The 23,580-nt window shown below is 41.4% G+C and overlaps 1 protein-coding gene across 22 annotated transcripts in view; it reads left to right on the top strand.

Annotated features, from left to right (window-relative positions):
- Positions 1-13,984, top strand: part of plekha5 (pleckstrin homology domain containing A5) — a 171,514-nt gene extending 157,530 nt beyond the window's left edge. For 9 of the 22 annotated variants that reach the window (XM_088923935.1, XM_088923943.1, XM_088923932.1 and 6 more), the window contains 11 exons: positions 1,261-1,372; positions 1,860-1,903; positions 3,029-3,217; positions 3,697-3,817; positions 4,781-4,896; positions 5,676-5,885; positions 7,403-7,558; positions 8,781-8,914; positions 10,001-10,143; positions 11,710-11,794; positions 12,898-13,054. In XM_088923935.1, coding sequence (XP_088780061.1) covers positions 1,261-1,372; positions 1,860-1,903; positions 3,029-3,217; positions 3,697-3,817; positions 4,781-4,896; positions 5,676-5,885; positions 7,403-7,558; positions 8,781-8,914; positions 10,001-10,143; positions 11,710-11,794; positions 12,898-12,919 — 1,332 coding nt within the window. In that variant the 3' untranslated portion in view covers positions 12,920-13,054. Of the gene's footprint in view, positions 1-1,260; positions 1,373-1,859; positions 1,904-3,028; positions 3,218-3,696; positions 3,818-4,780; positions 4,897-5,675; positions 5,886-7,402; positions 7,559-8,780; positions 8,915-10,000; positions 10,144-11,709; positions 11,815-12,897 lie in introns of all 22 variants that reach the window. The other 13 variants (XM_088923939.1, XM_088923938.1, XM_088923952.1 and 10 more) reach the window with 4 other exon arrangements.
- Positions 13,985-23,580: the final 9,596 nt, after the last annotated feature.

Genomic DNA, 23,580 nt, shown 5'->3' on the forward strand with positions numbered 1-23,580 from the left:
CTTGTTCAAGAAACTCAGCTTATGCTGGTTTGATGGAGCCTGTCTCCATCCAGGCGTCCTTACAGGAAATCCCGTAAGCCCTTATCTGGATTCAGATCTGGTCACTGAGTAGATGACATGATGTATGAATCAGTTTCATGCCCATCAGACCATTGGTGCTCAGGTGATGGGGGCATCGGCATCCTGGAATTAGTCCTACCAGGCAGGAAATAAATTCCGCATCATGGGGTGAAGATGATCACTCAGTGCCATTAAGTGACCTTGCCTTCTAAATCCAAATCATGCCAGGAGAAAGTGCCCCAAATTAAATGAAAGTAGTGAAAGGATGAATCACCTAAACATTTTACATTTCTCCACTGCACGATAGTTTTGCTTTGCTTGCTTGTGCATTCACTGCTAGATGTAATGAGAAGTTTGTGCACTGTAACTTCACCATAGTATTCTATGGCATTTTCAGTGGATTGTTTTAATGAAACACACACCAGGTGGAAATCTGTAGTCAATTGATCTGCAGTTTATGGCATATGCAATTCTGCCCACTGCTGCCTTTTGCTGTTGACGTCATTTCTTCCGAGTGGCATGCTGACATCACCTTAGACACTGTGAAGCCTTAGCAAGTTGATCTTTCTTGATCATTAATTCAAATAAATCAAAGGTGCCACACCTGTGTAGAAGCCTTGGTGTCCTTCAATTACCCAGATGTTCACACTTTTCTTTGTCCACTACATGTATATGCAGCAGTGTGGAGTGTAGTGGCTAGGACTCTGGACTTGTAACGAGAAGGTTGTGAGTTGACTGCTCTACACTTGTACACATTTAAATTGCTCCGATAAAGTGGTATTGTATATAAATGGGTACAGAAATAAGTCACTCTGGATAAAAGCATCAGCCAAATAAATTAATAATCATGACTAAGAAATCGCTGTTGGCTACTCTCTCAGTGAAAAGCAGAGTAATTAAAGTACCCAGAGAAAATAAGCATTCTTCATCAAGCAAATTGCTCCAAAATGCAATAATTGTCCTGAAGATTGCTTTTTGCTCATCATTTTCCAGAATGTCATAGGTTACGTTTGTTTTCAAAGGGGACGTTTTTTATTTTTGATCTTGTAAGGACTGTGTTCATAAAATGGTGTTGAGTAGTATCTGTATATTTCTGATCTTAACGAGTCATTCTGTGGCACACAGTCAGGACTAAGGGTTTAATAAATCACACTTCTTCAGACCAAGTAGGTGATGACACGGCTTTGTTTCCTTGCGCAGTCTGAGGTCTCCAGTCAGCAGCATGCTCAGATACAGAAGGAGCTGTGGAGAATACAAGATGTGATGGAGGCGCTGAGTAAAAACAAACCCCAGAGAAGCACTGGAGATGCAGGTTAGTTGCTTTTGCACTGAATAAAACAAAGCTAGAGCATTAGTAGTAACGATAGTGATTTACTGTATTTTTAGCACAGCATCCTGATTTGACACAAATTTAATTTTGCAGTAGTATTTTCTGCCATAGTATATATGGATTATTCAGTGTGCCCCACTTAAGTGTGTATTAATTTACATGTATTTCCCTCTCAAGTCCATTACATTTTGTAGAGCAGGGGAAGATGGCAGATGGCAGTTCTTGTCTGAACTATATGCTCCAGAAAGCTGTAAGGAATGACCTGACGCCCTCACTGAGTTACTGAGGTCTTCCGTAACCCAATCCATAATGTCGATGACTAACTCATAATGTCAATGGGGAATGTTGTTCAGCCAAGAGCTGCCATATTGTATGAACCCGCTGTCCTATCACAATAAGTATAGTTGGAAAGAAGCGATTACAGAATTTCTGCATAGTAAAGCAACATTGTCCGTTTCTGTTTCTTTAGGTTTTTTGGGATCCAAACCAATTTCAAATAAATATAAAAGTGAGGTGAGTAACGTTTCAATCAGACCTCAAGGGCTATGTGTCCTTTTTTAAGGCTCCACATTTTATGGTGCAAACAATACTATGTTATAATCGCCAAGTGTAATAATACAGATTCCCCTCTGTGATATAGGTGACTGTTCCAATTTTAGCAGTAAGGCTTTTCAGCAAAACTGACAGTTCTAATATGTAGTGGTGCAGTTGTAGTGGTGAATCATGCTACCAAAGACAAACATTGTTGATAAGGAAGGAAATCCATCCACATAAGGTGAAAAGTATTTGATTATGGTCTGTGTTCATGAAGAGCCCCATTATTCAGTCCATCAGAATGTGCAGATTGTAATATTAAATTTCTAAAAATGTAGTAGTTGATTGTACCTTAGCTTGTACCAGAGCAGATGTCACTTTTCAATAGTACTGGTAAAATGTGCACATAAACGTCTATGATACCTAATTAGGATCTGTGCTGCTATCAATTCCAGTATTGATCTGTACTGGTTCTATTACGAGACATGGCATACTCTGATCAATATTTTAATTGTGTATGCAAGATTTCCTTCTTGTCTTTTTAGGTGGATGAGGCACTGGAATGAATACAGTGTTTTTGATCTAGTATGATTAAATATACATTTAACTACCCCAAAATAAAATGTGTATTTACTTATCATTCATATTGATCTAATGATTATAATTATAACTTGTACAACTGTAAAGCAGGAATGATAGTTGTGCCTTTATCTCTTTTTACTTTTGGAGGGTACTGTATATATCGGGTGTATATCCAGTATATGTGAATACACTGAACTATTTCATATGTGAAAATACATAAATTCACAACTATGTTGTAAATACTTCAAAAGATAAATCATATCAGCAAGTTGACGTGATGGAATGAAATGCCCTGTATTCCTCACTTCAAGAATAACTCCTGACATTGTTTTAATCTTTGCCTTTCCGAAATGCAGAAGGGAAGTTTCCTTTAGTGTGCTACATCCAATTAATGATTAATACAGAAAGACAGGTGTACAGTTTTACGACTTGGGCAGTTTTCCCAGTTACGCGTCGTGCAGAATTGCTTGCTTCAGCTGGTGCAGGTGGACGCTCTTGTGCTGACCTCTCTATAATCTGTAGGAAGAGGACTCTGTGCCTCCTCGGCCTCCCCTTCCCCAGTCCTATGATTTCATCGAACGGCCTCCTATAGTCCCCCCTCTGCCCACTAACAGCAGCCTTCAGCTGCACGCAGTCAGGGGAGTAGTCCACCGGCCAGAGGACAGGAAGATGTACCACGCGCAGGGCTGTCAGAGAAACGGCGCACACACTGTAAGCGGTTATCACTGCCACCATGCATCCCCTAACTCCTGCGCAACAGTGTGCTTTCTGACATTTCATTTTCATGCCGGGTGACTGGAGTTGCTGGGCTCATGTTTGTTTGTGGGTTTTTTTCGAATTCATGCATTTTGCACTGTTGTGGTTCCATACTCCGCTCCCTTCAAATTTGAGTTTTACATTTGTTACTTATTTTCATGTGCTGTATCCCATGAATGGCTCACTGAAGCATGCTGAAGTCACTTGACACACTTGTTTCACCAAGATCCTCATAAAGAGGTTCAGGCTTTGTTATGTTGGGAGAACAGGTTCTGAGGTGTTAAAAATGTTTAAATCTGCAACTGCAATTTAACCAGGCTCTTGAACTTAACAGCACAGTGTGTCAATCGATTTCCTATTATTTTTAACCTTATTTCAGAAGTGATTAGAAAAGGGTAGTGTGTCTTTCTTAATAAAATCTGATCCCCTTGCAGGGCCCTGACTATAGGTTGTACAAGAGTGAACCTGAGTTAACAACGGTGGCAGAAGTTGATGAGTCCAATGGAGACGAGAAATTGGAGCAGTCTACAGAGAAAGAGTCATCCAACGCTAAAGGCAGGTTATCATAGTCTTTAAGATAGTGCCATTTAATCATTCAGTCAATTTAATTTATAAGTGCATATGAAGAGAATAAAATGCTATACAATGGTAGATGAAGCAGAATTTAAATAATGGTAGACAGACAGGCATTAGAGGGTATATTGAAGAAATATTTAAAAAAGCTCCACAATTGTGGAGCTGCATACAGACAGTTCTTGTCTCTCATTGTATGGAGCCCGGTGTTTGGTTTGAGTAAATCAGCACATCTGAGGTTAACGGTTGGACTACACTCATGCAAGAAGTCATTAAGGTAACATGGAGCTAGATGTTTCAGTTCTTTGTGTTTAGGTTTAAGAGTATTAAAGCTCACTCTGAAATTCAGTGCAATCTACAAAGAACAGGAGTTGCACACTGAGGCGGAGCAGTTTTACACAGCACACGAAATACAGAATTCTGCACATACCAAAGCCTTTGATGAAAAATTGGTTACTGTACGTGAGTGCACAGGTATTGTGATGTTTTCTGGTGTTGACAACACTTTACAGATCAATTGGCACATAGGTCATTCCCCTTTGAATAACAAACAACTCAGTTAGCAAGGGCTCAGTTCCACTTCCCCAGTTTTCTTATGCTGGCATGCTATTGATACAGTGTGGCCCACCTTCTAGTTATTCTATTTTCAATTATTTACACTAATCTCCCTTAGACACATGCACTTTTATCTTGGAAATAAATGTGTTAATTGATTTTTTTTTCCTATTTAAAATGCCATAGGGATATTAAAAAACACGGAAACTACAGAAAGACTTATTTACTTCTAAATCCTCCTGAAAGCACCTAAGGCAGTCCTGTCCCATGTGTGCAACTGTAGGGTTGATGTAATGTTAGCCAGAAGCTGCATAGAGAGGGGTACATGATTTCTACATTTTCTGTTCTTTTTGTCGTAATTTCTGTTATACTCTTTCCCATGTCTGTTAGGTATTTCCTACCCTGTTGGAATTGTGCCTCCTAGGACAAAGTCACCCATGCCAGAGTCATCTACAATAGCTTCCTATGTCACCTTAAGGAAAAGCAAGAAGTTAGATTCTAGAATGGTAAGTGTCTTCATTCATGTGTAGTGGCTCTGTTTCTGATAGTAATGAATGCCAGTCATTTGGGAGCTTCTGTATGTTAATGTCCTTTCCCACAGTAGTACCGTGATGTTTTTGCATCTGAATGTTTCACACTTCTAAGGCCAGCAGCCATATCACTTTTCAACTCACAACTGACAATTCACTGGAGCTCAGCAGGTGTGAGCCTGGCCAGTACCTGGAAGAGAGACCTCCCGGTAAAAACTAAGGTTGCTGCTGGAAGAGGTGTTAGTGGGGCCAGTAGGGTGCTCACCCTGCAGTCTGTGTGGGTCCTAATGCCCTAATGCCATAGTGACGGCGACACTATACTGTTAAAAGGCGCCGTCCTTTGGATGAGACATAAAACCAAAGTCCTGACTCTCTGTGGTCATTAAAATCCCAGGGCATTTCTCGAAAAATCCAGGCTAGTTTTCCCCGTGGCCTTTACCAGGCCTCCTAATAATTCCCAGCTGATGTGTGGTGAGTGTACTGGCGCACATTTATGGTGCTGGAGGGGATCCCCATTACCTGTAAGTGTTTTGAGTGGAGTGTCCATAAAAGCGCTGTATACTGTAAATGTTTATGATGATTATGGTAAAGATGCTCTCTTTAACCTTTGTGAAGCCTGTTCTGGGCCTGTTTCGGCCCCTGCTGTGCCTGGCCCTCTCCTTGGCTGTCTGCAGCGCTGCCTTGCTGTAAACTCTTGTCCTTGGTGATGTGAGCGTTGGAGCACGAGCTCTGACCAACTGCTGGGTGCCCCGCAGGACCGCCCCAGGAGCGCGGTGGAGCAGCTGTGCCTGGTGGAGACCTCGCGGCCGCGCATGAGTGTGGAGGAGCAGCTGGAGAGGATCAGGCGGCACCAGCAGGCCGCGCTGCGAGAGAAGAAGAGAGGCCTGAGCATCATTGGGAGCCAAGAAAACTCCCCCTCCAGAAGCCCTTCCTTCTCCAAGGAAAACCCCTTCAAGTCCATGCAGGTACAACTGCAGGCACGGCTGTGAGGAGCCTGTTCACCCGTGGTTTTACAGCCTGTGTCACTTTCAATATTTAAAATGCAGGTGATCTACGCTTCAAAATCTCCACTCTGCTCTTTCCCAGCTTCACGGAGTCTCTTGCTCTGCCTCTGATTGTGCAGGTTATGTTCAGGTTTTGTTTTTATAGCTTATTGGCCTGCGTAGATTTGTTACAGTTGTGAACTGCACAGCTGTCCCCTGGGTTAGGGAATATTGTTTGAGATGTTGCTAACTGTGAATGGACCCTGATTGCTTGCAAAATAAAAAAGAGCACAAAAATATCAGTTCCTTCATTATAGTTTATTCAAATTGTGAATGCACAAAGGCAGATAAGTATTTATTTTTCAAAAATCTTCTTTCAAAATCTTTGTCACACTTCAGAAATTTCAGGTGGTTAGTCCTTTATATAAATCTGCTTGTTATAACACTGCTCTTTGGGGAATACACTCTGTAAAACTGAAAATAGAGATTTGCAATTTGAAGGCACTGTCTATTCACGTTACATTAGTAATGCTGGTGCATAATGCAGATTACATTATCTTTCCCTGTGGTATTGAGGCCATAGAGCAGCATTCCAAACAGCACAATGAAGCTTACCCATTTCAACAACCCCTTTTAGTCAAAACATTTCTAACTGAAATCATTTTTTGAGGAGTATTTAATGCTGTCTGTGTTCTCCTGCTGTTTCATTGCTTTGTGTTATGTGTCACACAACAATGGATCAGTCAGTTAAATTTCTCAGAGCTTAATTGAGAATAATTTCAAAACACTTCACAAACTTACTTTGACGTAGGCCATAATAAAAGCGTATTCGTTTTGCAGAATTATATAAATAACTAAATCCCAGGCCATAGGTGTACAAACATAAGAGCCTAAAAAGCTTACAACTAAGAGGAAGTCATTCAGTCCTATGATCTTGTTTGATATGTAGTAGCTAATTGATCCAAAGACCTCATTCAGCCTTTCTTAGAATTAAGCCAGGATATCAGTTTCAAAAACTTGGCTATTTGGCAGTTTTTTCAATACTCCTACAATCCTTTGGGTAAAGAATAACTCTTGTCCATTTTAAAGACACTTCCTTATAGGATATTTATGTGTCCTGTGTACAGCACAGTTCAAGTTACTTTGAATATTTAACATTCATGGCAAGTTTTGTTAGCAAGGTCACCATTAAACAAGACATTGTGTAAATGCCTTACCCCTAGAGAAATCGGACACATTTACATAGCAAATGTAAAAATCAGTGAAACAGGCTGCTGGAACACCAGAAAGAACAGTTGTCTTGAAGATGCCAAGAATTGACTGCACTTTCGTTCAAGTTCCGAGGAAACGTGGTGTGACTAGTTTGAGTACTACAATGTTGTGCTCTTCTTACTGTGCGAAAACTGCAGTTTTCTCTGCAAGATCCTTTTTTTGGTAGCCTGTTGCCCTTGCCAGTTGCCACACTCTAAATGAATAAGCAGTGAAAATGTTTCTTTTAGGTCCGTAAAAGGGATGACGTTGTCTCTAGTGACATTAAAGAAATAGAGGCCTCCCTTCGAGACCAAGATTTGGACAAGGACCAAGAAACTCCTGCAGAGGAAATTGCGCGGCTCAAGGAGGCAGTAGAGTCTGAGCGGTACAATGTTGACAAGGAGGTAAAAGACTATCCTTCCTTCTCAAGAAAAGCCAGTTATGCTCCGCTGTCAGGAGAAGACTAGCTTTGCTCAAGTAAGAAAATTGGTGGCTGCTTTTCATGTTTAGACGTTGACTGATTGACGACATTCAGAACTCTCTTGGCTAGTGCAGAGATTTCAGAGGCTTGACGGGTGATCAGAGCATTACTAAAACTACACCCCTTCCTCATGAGGTCTTCATTCAAATGCCCGTAGGTTTTTAAGTTCCATTTGACTGCAGTTTAAAATCATTTGACTGCAGTTTATTAACAGAACTAACATTACTTAACTGAGATGTGAAAGTGGGGGAAAAAAGGCTTGTCTTTAAGTCTGTAATGAAACCCAGGGTGAGGAGTCCCTGTTGTCTTTGCTGGTCCACATCAGATATCAGGATTACAATGTTGCTGTGGCAATAGGTTTTGTAGCTCCCATTTATTACCTGCTCATCATCCATGACACCACAGCTTTTATCTAGTGATTAAATGTTCTGAAAATTATTCTGCCTGAATAGACAGCTCTTCCTATCAAACTAAACACCCATCATTTCTGCTAATGGCCTTATTTAGTAAGCAGCACTGTGTACACTGCATATTCATCACCCTCTCACCTGCTGAACTTGCTTGCAGGAGAACATTTTCATTTAACAGCTTAAGAGCAACAAAATCCTGAAGAAAATGGCAGAAAAGCTTTTGGAGACCATTTTAGTTGGGAGTAAAGCACAAAAGATTAATGCAGGGTCCCTGATTCAACATTTAAACCAAGAAAACCAGGGTGTACTGTACATGAGATTATATAATAAAAATCCATCATACTCCCAGCTTCAGTAATAGCTGAAATGTTACATTGGTGAGAGTCTTGCTCCTATTTTCTTTCTAACATGAGTCAGTATGTATGGGACTTTCTCACTTGACTGCCTGATTGGCTCTATAGGAGTGCTGCTGGTGCATAATGGCTGCTGGATATCACTTGCTGGGACTGTACTTCAGTGGTAGATGAAATGAGCTGCCTCCTGTATGGAAAAATGCTTTGGTATCCTGAAGGTACTTTGGTATTGCAGTGAAAGGTGGCAATATAAATGCAAGTTTTTTTTGTTATTTCACCTACAGCAGTACCAAACATAGCTAGATGGGCCAAATGACCTCATCATTTTGTAAGCTTTCTTATTCTCTATAATTCATGCAACATGCGTTTTGTTACATTGCAGCTGTCTAAACCAGAAAAGGTCCTGATCCCAGAGAGGTACGTTGAGTCGGACCCCGAGGAGGCTCTGAGCCCGGAACAGGAGGCAGACAAACAGAAGAAAGTGGACAGAATAAAAGCGATTATTGCCAAAAACAGGTAAAAAAGCCAGCACATGAGAGTACGTCAGGAAAAGAAAAACAGAATTACCTTTCCATTTAAACTTATGATGGGCTGCTGCCATTTTGCAGCCTGTTCTCAGAAGTCAAGCCAGCCTGGGCATGGTCAGTACTGGAATGGGAGACCTCTAAGGAAAACTGGGTTTCTGCAGTAGCGGGTGTTGGTGGTCCAAGCCACTTAGTTCCAAACCAGTGCACCGGTAAAGTGAATGAAGACACTGTGCTACAGGAGTTACAGGAGTTCCTTGGAATTTAAAATAAGATCATGACTACTTGATCATTAAAGATCCCATAGCACTGTTTGTAAGAGCTGGGGGTGTTAACCTTGGTGTCTTGTATTCTAGTCTCTGTTTGCACAATCTGGCCAGCCTCCCCTTTAATTGAGCTGGTGGATCCGTTTCTTCCTTCTCCACCTGATCTGCTGTGTATAGTGCCTCCTGGGCAGATTGGCTGCTGTGCTCACTCAGGTGGGACAGCACTTCAGTGATGGATGAAGAGGGTCCTCTTCTGTAGCTAATGCATTTTGGGTTCATTTGCAAAGAATAGTAAAACATAAACATAATTAATCATTTAATTATCTCATAGACATTTGGTGGGGCAGTAGTTAGTTGTCCATGTCTAAATGTGCTGATAAATTAAACATTTTTGAAACTTAAAGGTATTCCAACACACTTTTCAAGCTTTTCAATCTGAACCCCTTAGAAGTAACTTTTGCTGCCCAACAGTGTCAAGCGTTTTCAGTCTATTTGAGTTTCTGGTTTGTTTTTGAAACATTAATGCTTCAGCACATGCAGGTTCAAACTGAACTGCCACTGTCTCCAAGCATACAATAATGAGAGTTTTTAGTTTCTTAATATTTTGATTCATAGACCGAGAGATACTAGTTTAGGTTAAGTTACAAGTTTTCTCTAGTTTCTTAATTAGGGTTCAGTCAGTTAATTTTGCTGTGGAAGTGTTCCCATACAGTAGGGACATAGTTAAAAAGAAAAATCTTACCATGGCAAGATTGCATCAGCGTACATTTTCTGTTGCTGATTAACACAGCTTTCCCACCTGTGTTCTTCAGCATACAGAATGTGGTGCCTGTGGTTAACCTCAAGACCGAGGACACCACAGAGGAGGAAACTACTGTTCAAGAGCAGGAGAAAATGATCAACATCTCGTATGAACTGGCAGCAGAGGCTTCCAAACGAAGCAAGCTTGTAGCAGGTAAAGTTGAGAACCACATCTAGTGCTGGCTAGAACACCTGCGGAGTTTTTCCAGCACTTCACTACCAATTAAAGATTTCTATTAAAAAATAACAGCCCGTTGATATGAAGAACTATTGCATGTAAGGTGATCTGGACATGTGACAAACGTACCTGTGCCTGACTGTAGCGAACAGCTACAATTTTCAAGCTTTCAACAACCAACCTGTAAAGATACCAGATACCAGCACAGTATCTTTAAATGAAATTGTGCAATCAGTTATTATAAAGATGACCATTGACATAATGACCAAAGAGCATTGCTTACTTGTCTTTGTAAATATTTTATATCAAATATTTGTAGGTGTCTATCCTTCTCTCAAAACACGATTTCTTTGCTACTTCAGCTGAATCTCCCCTTCTTTCTGTGAATTTAAAATTGCCTTCAACTTGGAACTTGTTTATCCATTTCCCTTCATCTCTTCTCTACCGCTAATATCTTAAGATTTCCTTTTCATAGCAAGCCAAAACGGCATGGGCTTTTTCCAGCAATGTCAGCCCGAGCCAAAAGAAATAATTGTCCAACAGAAATGAAGAACTTGTTACTCCATTTGAGTGAACAACAAGAGCTGGCGCACAACCAGTCTTTCTTTCAAAGATCAACAGTTTTGGATGCAGAAAACACTAGACTGATGGTACATTTCCCAAACCAGCCATCTGGTCTCAGCTTTCCCTTTTGTAGTGTTTATCAGAAGTAATCAGTGTCCCCACAATTTGTCCTGTTGAAGAGTTTTCATAGTAGTGATCTACTGTATAGAGACCTAAGGTTACCTTTAGGAAAAAGACTCTCCATTTCCTCTGGAGGGGAGGGGGGTTCAATTCCTGAGGTCATAGACGGTCACAGGAAGCTGTTGCTTTTGCATATGAAGTAATACAGGTCTAAATTGGTCAGTGGACTGGTAGTAAAATACAAAACTGAAATGTATTCACCTTAACCCATTGGATCAGTACCAGGACAGACATACTGTGACCTGGCAGCCAATATAATTGTAACCTCGCACGAGAAGAAAGCCTGTGGCCGAGGCCCAGACTAAACCAGAGCTACACCCTTCCCACCAGCGGCAGATTCCAAACCCAGCGCTTGATGGCAGCTTTCCATAGCCCCCGGCAGACAGCCCCCATCGACTGACCGTGTGGAATTCGTAATCAGCGAACTTGGTCAAAGTTTGGATTTAATGTGTGCCAGCGACTCCTTAGAAATTCATTATTTAATATGCAGGCTGAATAATTTATATGAAGAAAGTATGCATTTAGTGCAGGATGTGGGAATGGAATGAATTTGAGCTTTTTTGCTGTCCCTGTATGGCACTACATTTCCAGCTGTACTTATTTCAGCTAGAAGCAAGTGTTCTTGCCCTGGCTCCAGCAGCAAGGGGAATATCCCTGACCCTGTGCTTGTATGCAATGTTCAAATTAGGCGTACGTTTGAGTTGTGGTCGCTGCTGTGTTTGTTTGTTGTTACTTCGGTTTGGCAATTTATGTCTTTTTTTTTTGTTCTTGTTTGTTGTGTTGCACTGTTGTTTGCAGTGAAAAGCCTATCCTCTCCACCTCAGTCCCCAACCTCTCCATCTTCACCGTCACCCCCCCAGCTCGCTGAAGGATCCCACTTCATGTGTGTATAGTAGAGCAACAGTAAGAGTCTTCCTTAACCTCCATTCCTCTGCTGTGAATTATTAATCCAAGCCTTGTATGTAAGTTATTGTGAATCTATATACTGTACATGTCTGTTCAGACCATGGATCCATTCTGGATGTATGTTTTTGCCAATCGGAAATTTGCATTTTGATCCTTGCTCGTCAGGATGGGACATTTTTTGGGTGTGTGTATTTGGCATCATAAGACAGGCAAGGCAATGATACTCTATGGAGGGAGATTGTTGGTTGTGAAATTTTTCAAGCTGAAAAATGGAACAAAAAGCCATATAAAAAAAAAAGGGAAGAGTTAACAACAGAGCTGAGTTCTGCTGTGTCCATTCAGGCAAAAACATTACAAAACCTGCTGACAGCATGGGGTTCCAAAACTAAAATCCACCATATAATGTGAAAGACCTATCTGAATGCTAGAATTATTTGAAAGAAGAATGGGAAAACAAAAAAAAGATTGAAACCCCCATCTAAGAACCGATACCTGAGCTTTTGTGTTCTTGTTGGAATCTTGACTCTTTTGTGGACTAATCCAAATCAATTCATGAATGTTGAGAATTCTTGTGAACGTGTGTGTTGCTATAGTCTTAACTATTAGATGATTTCTGTTCTTACTAAATGTTTAGCTAAAAGCTGAGATGAAAGCCTTCTTTTCATGCTTGCCCTCATAGCCACAAAGAGAACGAGAAATTGAGTACTTACTCTCACAGCACAATTTCGTTGCCAAGTCAGAGTGGCAGCCACCCGTAAAAGACCCAATTAATATATCAGTTTACGTAGTTGTAGGATGTTTGTAGTTGTTTCACAGACAAGCGTACCGATGAGCTCTTCAATTTTAGATCAGTCCCTTTTTTTCCTAGGCATCTGCTTACATGCAGCCATTAATGACTAATGCAAGAATCTAGACCTCCGTCCAAATAGAGAGCCACACATAAACAAGAATGATCTAATAAGGCTGTGTCTGTAACAGATGTGGAGTGTTACTTGAGCACATTTTTTTTTCCCCTTTGATTACAAAATTTGTACCATGCTTTTGGCAGATTTCTAATTTTGTTTTGGTTTTTTCCTGCAGCTCAAGCTCTGGCGTCTGTTAAGTCGTACACATGAGAAGTGCCAGAATGAAGACTTCCACGCTCTGTGTCGTGTCCCCCACACCCGGCTGTGCAGGGAGGTCCCAACACGCGTCAGCGCACAGCACCCTAAGGACCGAGGGAGCTCAGTAACAGCTGGGCCGTAGCTTCCTCTCTCCTCGCCTCCAACTGTGACGCCACCCCTGCATTGAGAAATGATAGGACATTTCTCATTATTATTATTATTATTATTATTATTATTATTTTATTATTATTATGAGTGCTGTTCATTCTTTCTTTCAGTGATGTCTCAGGCCTGTCACCAGTGTCTGACAGCCAGTGGCCCTTGAGAAAGAGAGCCCATCCAGAGAATGAAGGCTGTACAGCTGTAGATGCACCGGGTTACACTCTTCCAGTGCTAGACACTTCCTGAAGTTTCCCTCTCATGAATGGTGCCAATATTTTTTAATTAAGATTCAGGAACATGAATTCTTTTTTGCTTATATTATTCCTATTACTGTTACTATGTTTATTTTATTACTCATTTTAGTGTTTAAAATTCATTAGTGCTTTTTTGACATATCTCATGCAACATTTCCTTTAGTAATCCAGTGTACAAACCATCTGGTTTCTTATATATATATAATTGATTTATAATACAACAAGGTGCCACTTTACTGCTGCAGATTGACAAATTTGTATTAATATTGTTGTATTTATTTATACGTCGGGATGTCTGCAGTTTCTGCCGCACTGTTTCCGACACACACGTGAATGTTCCAGCTTAATCTGCTTCTTGATTTTGTTTTCTATTTTGGAAAAAAAAAGAAGTTTTAAGAAGTTTGGTTCAATTTACAGGCTGGAGGAGTACTGGGCTTTTTAGAAGAGAATAGCACATGTAAAAAGCAATAAGCAAGCTCTGTAATCCAGTACTTCTGTTTGTGTACAAAATGTAATTAAGTTCATTGTGTATATAACATACAATGAGCAAAGCTGATGTAACTATAAGATGCTACTTATTAGAGTTAATATGCAAATGTTCATATCTCATCTGTTTTATATCATGTTAAATAAATGTTGATGTTCTTACTCTGCTGTTTTGTAATATGTTCCCTTTCCTTTGACAGGGGTATTATTGATGTGGTACTTCACTCTTCCTGACCAACAGATCCAATATTTGCTGTTCCTGTTAAATCTATAGCATCTATAGCATTGTACAAATATAGCACATTTGTGTTGCTCGTTATTTTACAGGAACAAAAAATGTCTGAGTATGTAGATCATGACTGGTGAACTGTTCAAAAGGTTATAAGAGGAAAAGCAACAGTGTTACTTAGACCCTGGGACTCTATAATTATTGTTATTGGGGTGAATATTTTTGTTTTCTGCTATTATTTTCATGTGCCTATGAAAACTAAACTTCTGGATGAAATCTGATGTTTAGCTGGATAGCAAAGGCCTGATAGTAATGGGAAATTATCGAGAGTGAAAGTTACACCACCTTGCTGGATTGTGACAATATATGAAGAGTTTTGGAAAATGTTTGGTATGAGTGAGCAATGTCTTAGAGGTTGGAGCTGGTGGCTGAAATGTCAAGCATCTGATAGAAGCAATGTCCCTAACAAGGTGGTTGGTTACATGAGGAGTATGCCGTCTTTGAAAAGCAATGAAATATTTGAAAGACTTCTCCTGAATCCATGAGGCCAAAAGGAGTGAAACTTATAAGTGTAATTATAAGGTACGTCATGTTATCTATCGAGACTGTTCATGGCAACTTATTGTAAGAGAGCATACAACGTGATCACACTGCATGGCTTCCCTAAGCAAGTTTACAGAATTGCCTCACAGTAACTTGTTTACTTCCAAAACAATGTAAGCATACATCTGAAACCTGGTGCACAATGTAACCTCACTTCCAAAATTTAGACTTTTTCAAGACAAGTGGATCAATCCTATGGTTTGGCCGATCGTAATGGATTTGCCAACAAACATTCAAATCATGTGTACAGGATGTGATACATGTAGGACACATCCCCTCTCATGTTTGATTCTAACCAGGAGCTACATTAAAATATGCGATCAATACTATCCAAAGGACTATGTAAAATTACTATGGAACACAAAGAGAAACGTTTATATGCCCCAGCAAAACAATAAAATAAGTGTGTTTGTGGGATTTTTGCATACATCATTTTTACTCACGGGCACAAGATATTTTCAGAACTGTCTCTGGTTGTGTTGTTAGATAACGGAAACTACTCTCACCCTCTTGTCTTTTTCAATGATCTATTGAATGTATTAGCTTAAGCAATAGAAAACTGTCCCTTTATTCAAAAAGGGAAAAAAAATCATTATTCAGTGAATATATTTGGTGTCATTATACAACTGTCCCTTAAAATCATTATTTGGCGCGTACCATTATATATTCACACGTTTCGCTCATTTCAACTACACATTTTATTATTTCATTTATATTTAATTACATTTTAGCAGATGCATTGAATTGGAGCATGAGAGACAAGGCTGATTAAAAGTGCCGCAGGACAGTCCTCTGTGTCTGCAGTGTTATTAGAAATTAAGGCCGCTGGATTTTACCACTGCGTCCCAAAGAAGGTCGACTGCGTATCAAAAGTGTTCATCATGTATTGGATTTGTTTCTATATTTATATTGCATACAAATATATAGTATATATCCCCACACACCAGCTCTCTGTGGGGAGGAGAACAGGGAGATGAAGCCAGTTCATAGGTGGGGATTATTAGGAGGCCATGATTGTCCCCGTCACTATATCGGGACACTAGGACCCACACAGACTGTAGGGTGAGCACCCCCTACTGGTCCCATTAACACCACTTCCAGCAGCAACATTAGGTCTCCCATCCAGGTACTGACCAGGCTCACACCTGTTTAGCTTCAGTGGGTTGCCAGTTGTGAGCTACAGGGTCATATACCTGCTGGCAAATAAACATCTATTTTAGAAATAAACTGTCTGTTGGGGTGGGATCAGTTTTGAATTTCTGTTAACAACCTGCCTGTGAATAAAGACAGGTCAAAACTCCAGCTTTGTTAATTTAGGAGCTGGAGTTTGATATAAACCGCCTGCTGCAATCGTATAGTAGTCCAAAGGAAGGGTCTACAGTATGTGGTGTCTTGTTCTGTCCTAGGGTACTCAGTCATAAAATAGGTTGAATAAGGAAAAAAAAACTTACTATACCTCTGTAATACTGGAGGTGTTTTATATGTACCTTACCTTGAACGTGTAACTTAAGTAATGGACTACAAATAATAGCTGATTGGGGAAATTGCAAATGGGATTATTGTTTTAAAGAAGATGTCAGGCTGGAGAAATGGTAAGTGCTCGCAGCACTGGGGACCTGGATTCAATTCCTGGCCCATGGTGCTATCTGTGTGGGGTTCTTATGTTCTCCTCAGGCTTGCCTGAGCTACCTCGGGGTGTTCCTGTTTCATCATACAGTCCTAAGACATAGAGGCAGGTTCATATTGTCTACTGGGAAACTGGCCCTGGTGTAAGTGTGTGCTTGGAAGAAGCTGTCAGGAAACGGACGGAGAGATTATTGTTTTAATCAACTGAGAATGCAAAACCAAATGCCATATTGAGAGCTTTCTGTTCTCCAGGACTAAAGCCGAGACACACCTGCTCTGAACATTACCATCTGAGTAACAGCTCCCCCGGAGGAGAACGAATCTCTCTCATCCTAATCCCATCGGCAGGGTCCGCTTGTCGGCACGCCCGTCTCCATTTGGTGGTTTGAACCAAATCTTTGTGCTGACGTTGCCATTAAATGCGACCGAGAAATACTCTGACCGGCGCGTTGCTCCGCCTGCCGTCAGAGGGGGGGAGGAGAACAAAGTAATGTAGCTTAGAGGGGGGTTATTAGGAGGCATAGGAAATTTGGCCAGGACAGCGGGGTTACACCCCTACTCTTTTCAAGAAACACCCGGGGATTTTTAATGACCACAGAGAGTCAGGACCTCGGTTTTACATCTCATCTGAAAGACGGCGCTTGGTTACAGTATAGTGTCCCCGTCACTATACTGGGGCATTAGGACCCACAAGGACCGCAGGGTGAGTGCCCCCTGCTGGCCCCACTAACATCTCTTCCAGCAGCAGCCTTAGTTTTTCCCAGGAGGTCTCCCATCCAGGTACTGACCAGGCTCACACCTGCTGAGCTTCAGTGGGTTACCAATTGTAAGTTGCAGGGTGACATGGCTGCTGGCCCAGAGGAGACCGTATAATGGAGTGAATATACTTGGAGTCATAAAAAATAACTGCATTTCAGTGAGTTACATTACATTAATTTAATGCCGCCACTTGCAGTGCAAGCTGTTAAATGTAAATGCAATTAGCTTTTCTGTTCCATCTAGTTTTTTGGGGGGAGAGGGGTTATAAACCATTGTGGAAAGGGTTAAGAATATTTTCATGATAACGTATCTTGGAAGGAGCCTCATTTTTCTTGATGAACTTCACACCTGCAACCTTGAGTAGTCATTTTGACCATCCTGGGGAAGGGAGGCAGCCAGATGTGACTCCCAGCTCATTACAGAGAAAGGGCCAAGGAAACTGAAGTAGAGAAGTGGATTGTTAGAGAGGAGTGGATTGTCTGAGATCGAGAGGCAAGGTTAACATGAATTGCATTTAATATTTTTAAAATGCTGAGTAACAAATTATTTACTTCCTGACAACCCATATTATTGGGGAATGCAAAAAATGCAGCAACTCTACAGTATATTATCATCTTAGCAAGTGTAGCAATGACTAGTTGAATTCAAGACCAGGGTTTGAGACTGTCTCACCACTGTTCTCCTGAGGGAGCAGCCTGTGAGCCACAAGGAGACGATTCTTACCCTGGTCACTGAACTGATCTTGATTCTGAGTATTAATTTGAAGGCATTAAATGCTTTTAACTACAGTACTGTGCTTGTATGCACTTAAATAAGCAAGGCTGATATTGTAGTTGGAGTCTTCATTTTGGTATCGGCAGCACCATTCATGGTTACTCGTGCGTAACTCAGCCAAGACATTTAAATTCAAACCATTTTCAAAACTAAAAAAACTGAACTGCTTGTACATCATGTTAGTGCTGTGCCCCTGAAGTGAATGCAACTTTGCTAAAACTGAAAAATATTTAATATATTTAAAAGGTGCTTTAATGTTTGCATTGCCTAATTAAAGTGATAAATCAAAACTGGTACAGTATGTCATTTGTTCATACCGAGATGACAAGTAGAACTGACCGGCAGTTTTAGCTTTGGCTAAGCATATTTAATGGCATCTAACACTGGAACTAATATTGCAAAATGTTGATACTAGCACTTGGTTTTTCATAGTGCTGGCAAATAAAAGTATTCTTCCTCATACTGCACTGTTGTCTGGAAATAATTAGTTATATTTCAACAGGCATGCCTCTGCACAGTGTTGGAAGTCACATTTTCTTTTAATCTAACTGAACATCAAAGCATTGCATGCAGCTTTCTGAACTCAAAGAACTACAGTATGATGTAATCATTACATGCTTTGGAAACTTGAATGCTGTGCTGTTATGCTAAATATATTTCAGCCCTTTAAATGAGGGATTGGCTTTGAAGTGTACTGGGAACACCACAGATTGTACATTGGAAGGAGTTGTAACATTTGTCGAAATGCCACTTTGAATCTCACAGCTCGCTAGCAGACTTTGTCACTGTGGTTACACTGAGGTCTAATGCTCTGAAAAATCACAAGCAGCCACGACACAGCCAGGAAACTGGCCACTGAAAAATCCCTCAGTAGATTATATCCCGCAAGTTTGGATTCTAAGTTTTCAAAATGCCATATTACTGTTAAATGTGAATAAAATAAAGACCACTTTGTTAACAAGGATCAAAGGCGTTCCTTGTGAATGGTACAAATTCTTGATGGGAAGAATTCTGGGAACTCTGTTTTTACACAATTCTAGGAAGCCCCCGTGACCTTAGTGTCATCATAATGATGGGTAAAAGACAGCAGAGCCTGCAAAGATACCACACAGAACAGGCAAATTACAGCCAGCTTGTGTTTAATGTACTGCATACGAAGGATATCAATATACTGAGTAGAAAACGTGACACAAGAAAAGAACACAGGAATTTGTTTGGGGAGAAAGGGAAGGGGTTCCTGATATTAAAAAGCCTCTTAAGGAGTTTGAAGGTAAAGTGCGTGGGATCCTGTTCTCTTTGTGACAGGTTTTTAACATCACAAACTCCTCCTTGCCCACAGATACAATATTGTCTAGTAGCTGCCAGGGGTGGGCACTGTGATGTTTAAGCCTCTCTTACACCCAAGCATGGCATGCAGATCCTGATTTGAAAACAGCACCTTGCGTAGGCACACAGCACAGCCTGCCTAATTACCAGCAGTGTAATAGCCTTCTATTTAGATGCATCCCTTTCTCTCACACACTTATCTGCAACCTCTCCTCTTTCTCTGACTCCTCTCCTCTGCCCACGCAATGTAGCAGCACTTCAGGGGAGTCTCCCACTCCCACTCCCACCGCCACGCAGACCTCACACTTAACTACACCACTTGCCATCACTTACTGTATCTGCGCTGTGCTATTCCGGTACCTAACCAAACTCTTCAGCGGTGCTGTCAAATAAATACCGTTTACCACGGCACGTTCCTCTCAAAAAGAAAGCCCTCTATTAAAAAACAAACAAACAACAAATGTAAGCAGCCTTCTGATCATATTCACAGGATCATGACAGCAAAATAATTAATGGTTGTTGCTGCTTGGTTTCCATCTGGGATGTCCACCTTTAACATACTGTACCAAACATTATTTTAAAGGCTCCAAATAACATTTCCCTACTATTGTCAATACCGCAACATTTTATGAACTGTTTTTCTCATTCCTACAGTGTTAAATAGCCAAATTATTATTTTTATGCTCTCAGTATCTGTATCATGTGTTTTCAGCTCTCGGTTTATACTCGGCATGTGATGCTCATCTTGCATAGATCTGACTGACCTTTGTTTTGCACATTTGGAAGCTTTATCACACAAAGGCAGCATTTGTCTCAATGGGTGAATGTTAGGTTAGCTACAGAAAAGAGTTAATCTTGCATTTAATGGCTGTGATTAACCTTTTGCATATCTAAATATACAATATCATTTGGTCTGTCTGATTCCATTACTGTAGCCCATTCAAGGAGTGCTTCACAGATTAGTTAAACAAAACCTTCCTTTTCTACATCCATGTGGACTATGCCCTAGAATCCTCTTAGATAACAATGACTTATCTTGGATTCAGTCTGCCTGTTTATCTAATCTAACTCAACACTTGTTTTATTTCACATCTTTCCTTTCTTCTTATAGTATATCCAGCATTCAGGTAAACACCTTCACAATTCCCAAAAGGGAGACTATTTGTCATGAACTGTACCAGTAATGTATTTTAATGTATATACATTTAATTTAAAAAATGAGGTTGTCGAGAATTCATGGCTGAGCATGAATTCCTGCAATCAGCTGTAACTATTACTATTGCCTGTGAAAAAAGCCCATACACTTCTACCTGACTTTTCTTTTAAATTAATAACTATTTTCTTGTCCATATATATATTACATAATTTATTTAGAGTAGAAAAAAACAGATTTTACTGCTACGCTGGACTGCAGTGGCAGTACAGGGGCTACTGTTTCTCATGAAAGAACAAGATCTTTCTGAAGTAGCTGTCTAATGAGAGCCTTTTTCTTCCTCGGCAACAGAGTGGAAAAATCACCGAAACCCAGCTTTAAAGCTGAGAGGAGACAGCAAGCCGTGTGTTTTTAGAACAGTCACTGCTTTTATATCCCTGCCATTAAAATAAATAACAGAGCCAGACCAAGGTTCTGAGAAGAATTACTGCACCTCCTGGTGGTGAGAGCTGAAGACTGATTTCTTACTCAGTCTTACAGACTGGGGCTCAGACCAGCTAAGCCAGGAACTTGTCCCTTTTTAACAAGCCTTTTATTTCTGTTAAGCACCACCTCTGAGACGAAAACTGCAGATTGGTTTTCATGCCAATGAAAATCAGTCAGCAGGGACCAGCAGAAGAAAGTTCAATTATATTTCTTTGAACTCCACTTTCCTTTACCCCAGGGCAGCTGAAGATAAAAATCTTACAACTCCACGACACATTGGATTTAACATATTCTTGTGCAGTACAGATTTCATCTTACTTTTTAGGATGTGGAAAACAAATAATTCTGACACATACATTCATCAGTTCAATCATAAAACAATTTTCTAAATCAGGGAAGCATATCTGAACCTAGTCATGAAATTTATAGCACAGATGTTGATGTGCTGTGACCATGTGGCAATTAAAAAGGTTTACTCAAGAAACAGCACTGTGGAACAGATATCAGTGTGTGTCGCCCTGATACCCCTCCCTCATGTCGAATTACAGTATATTGCATTGGCCGTGTGCCAAGAGATAGAGCTGTGGAGCTGTGATGCCCTGGAGCTCCACAGCATGTTTGCATAAGGGCCTGCCAGGAACTGTGGCAAACACTTCAAGTTATTGATCTGTTAGCACTGTGGTGTGTATGGGTTCTTCTTAAATATGCATGTGTACCAGCATGCAAAGCAGCTTAGGGCAGTGTGTGTGGGAGGTGGCTCCTCACAGGGGTCATCAGTATTCGGGGGAGGGGGGGTGGTGGTCTCAGCACCCTAGGACGGTGTGGTGAGAACTGCAACAAGGCAGATCTGCAGAGTGAATATCAAGCCTTCGCAAACAGCAGGGAGAAGTACTACATCGGCACCAGAGAAGTGGGAGGAATGATGCGGCTGTTTCTCCTGTCTGGCACAGAGGAGTGCCGGGGCTCTGTGGACGACAGCCTCCAGTGCCCAGGAAGACAGAGGAGGAGGCAGCGAGGGACCCCAGCCCAGCAATGATCCTCGAGCTGAGGCACTGTCAACATGTCACTAAGCGGTCTAGAGAGTGTAGCCTTCAGAGAAACCCAACCTGTGGGTTACATGATGGGGTCGGACACAGCAGATCCTTGTGGATCTAGACAGAGAACAGGCCCTCTGTTATCAGCTTCTACTCACCACACTTGAGCACCTCTTGAGAAAATATTGCCAGTAGCTGGCTGGGTGGAGGCTGGAGGTGTGGAGCCTGAGACCCCTTGTAGCAAACCTGCGGCACTTGTTGAAGCAGAGTGATCCCGGAACGGAGGCAGAAACGAGGTGCCAGTGTTTGGCGCATTCCCCGGGGGACTGTCACTGGTTGGACTTTGCCAGCAAGTCGCCCTCTCTGAGATCACCAGTCTGGGTGAAGCGTATGCTGTTCAAGTTCATTGTTTCAGAACAGGCCGAACAAAGCACTCCTCCAGAGTTCCGGTCAGCTGAGACACGGGAAGCAGCAGACAGCAAGGCCATGCCATGAGGCAATCACAGGACAGTCTGGGGAGCAGATGCTGGAGGAGTGGACAGCATGGCCGCCTCCAGTGGCAGTTTTGCCACCCTGCCTAGAAGACGCAGGAGAGTGCGAACAGGGCACCTGAGGCGAGGGCTGGTCGGTTTAACATCCCAGCCACTCCCAAAGCTGAAAGACTGTAGAAATATTATAGGTGGGGTAAGGCAGTGTACAGACTTCCGGTGCATCTTTGGGGGCCTGCAATGCAAGACACTCATTTATGCTGTTCCTGCCTTGTCACTGATAAATCCACGGACTCTGCCCGGAGAGAGAGGAGAATGCAGATGCTGGACAGACATTGGACTGAAGTGAAGGACAACTGCCATTCATGATGGACTCAGGAACAACTGGAGGTTCAGCTGCCAGCCCTCCCAGAAGCAGAAGACCACCGGTTTTACATACTAGTAGTGCAGACCAGCAGTTCCCAGCCCTGATCCTGGGAGGTCTACACACCTGTATTTTGTTTCTGCCAAGCTCTCAGTTACATAGTTGAACCCTTTATTGATTTAATAATATGATTCACTCAAACTGTTTTGCTTTAACTTCTGCGTTTCACAAGCCACTCAAGAACTTTGCAAACGTTCCAAACAAGCACATCAATAGATCAACTAAGGCTTGAATAAAGTAAAGAGATTGAATAGAATGAAAACATGGAGGTGTGTTGGCCTCCAAGATTCAATTCAATTCAATTCAACTTTATTCTCATTATACTTACACAGGTGCATAGTATAGTGAAAAGTGTTTCTCATTAGTCACTCAGGTGCAGTATATAAATAGAACAGAAGATAAGACAATAGACAGTAGCACAATAACAATAACGTGTAATCAAAACTGTGCAAAATCCGTAAAGAGAGAAAAGAATACAACAGGACAAATACAGTGCAAGGTAATTCGGGGGGAAAAAATAGTGCAAAAATAGTATGGTGATTAATAAATAGTACAACTAGTACAGTTTTAAGTACAATTTCGGCTTACATTCAGTTGTCGTGTATGTAGTGGTGTTGGAGTACAGTCATTGTGGGTACAGGAAGAAGTGAGGAGAGATCATAGTATGATGAGAGGGAGTGGGGGCGTCACCAGCTCGGCTCTGGGGAAGAAGCTATTTTGGAGTCTAGTTGTGTGCGACTAGAGTGTCCGGAACCTTCTGCCAGATGGTAGGGTAAGATCAGGAATGGGTACCCCTGGAGCAGACAGACAGGGGAGCACACTGACTCTATAGCTTGGACATGGCCCCAGCAGCACC

Source organism: Atractosteus spatula, chromosome 8, assembly GCF_055471065.1.
Source record: "Atractosteus spatula isolate fAtrSpa1 chromosome 8, fAtrSpa1.hap1, whole genome shotgun sequence".
Classification (NCBI taxonomy): domain Eukaryota; kingdom Metazoa; phylum Chordata; class Actinopteri; order Semionotiformes; family Lepisosteidae; genus Atractosteus; species Atractosteus spatula.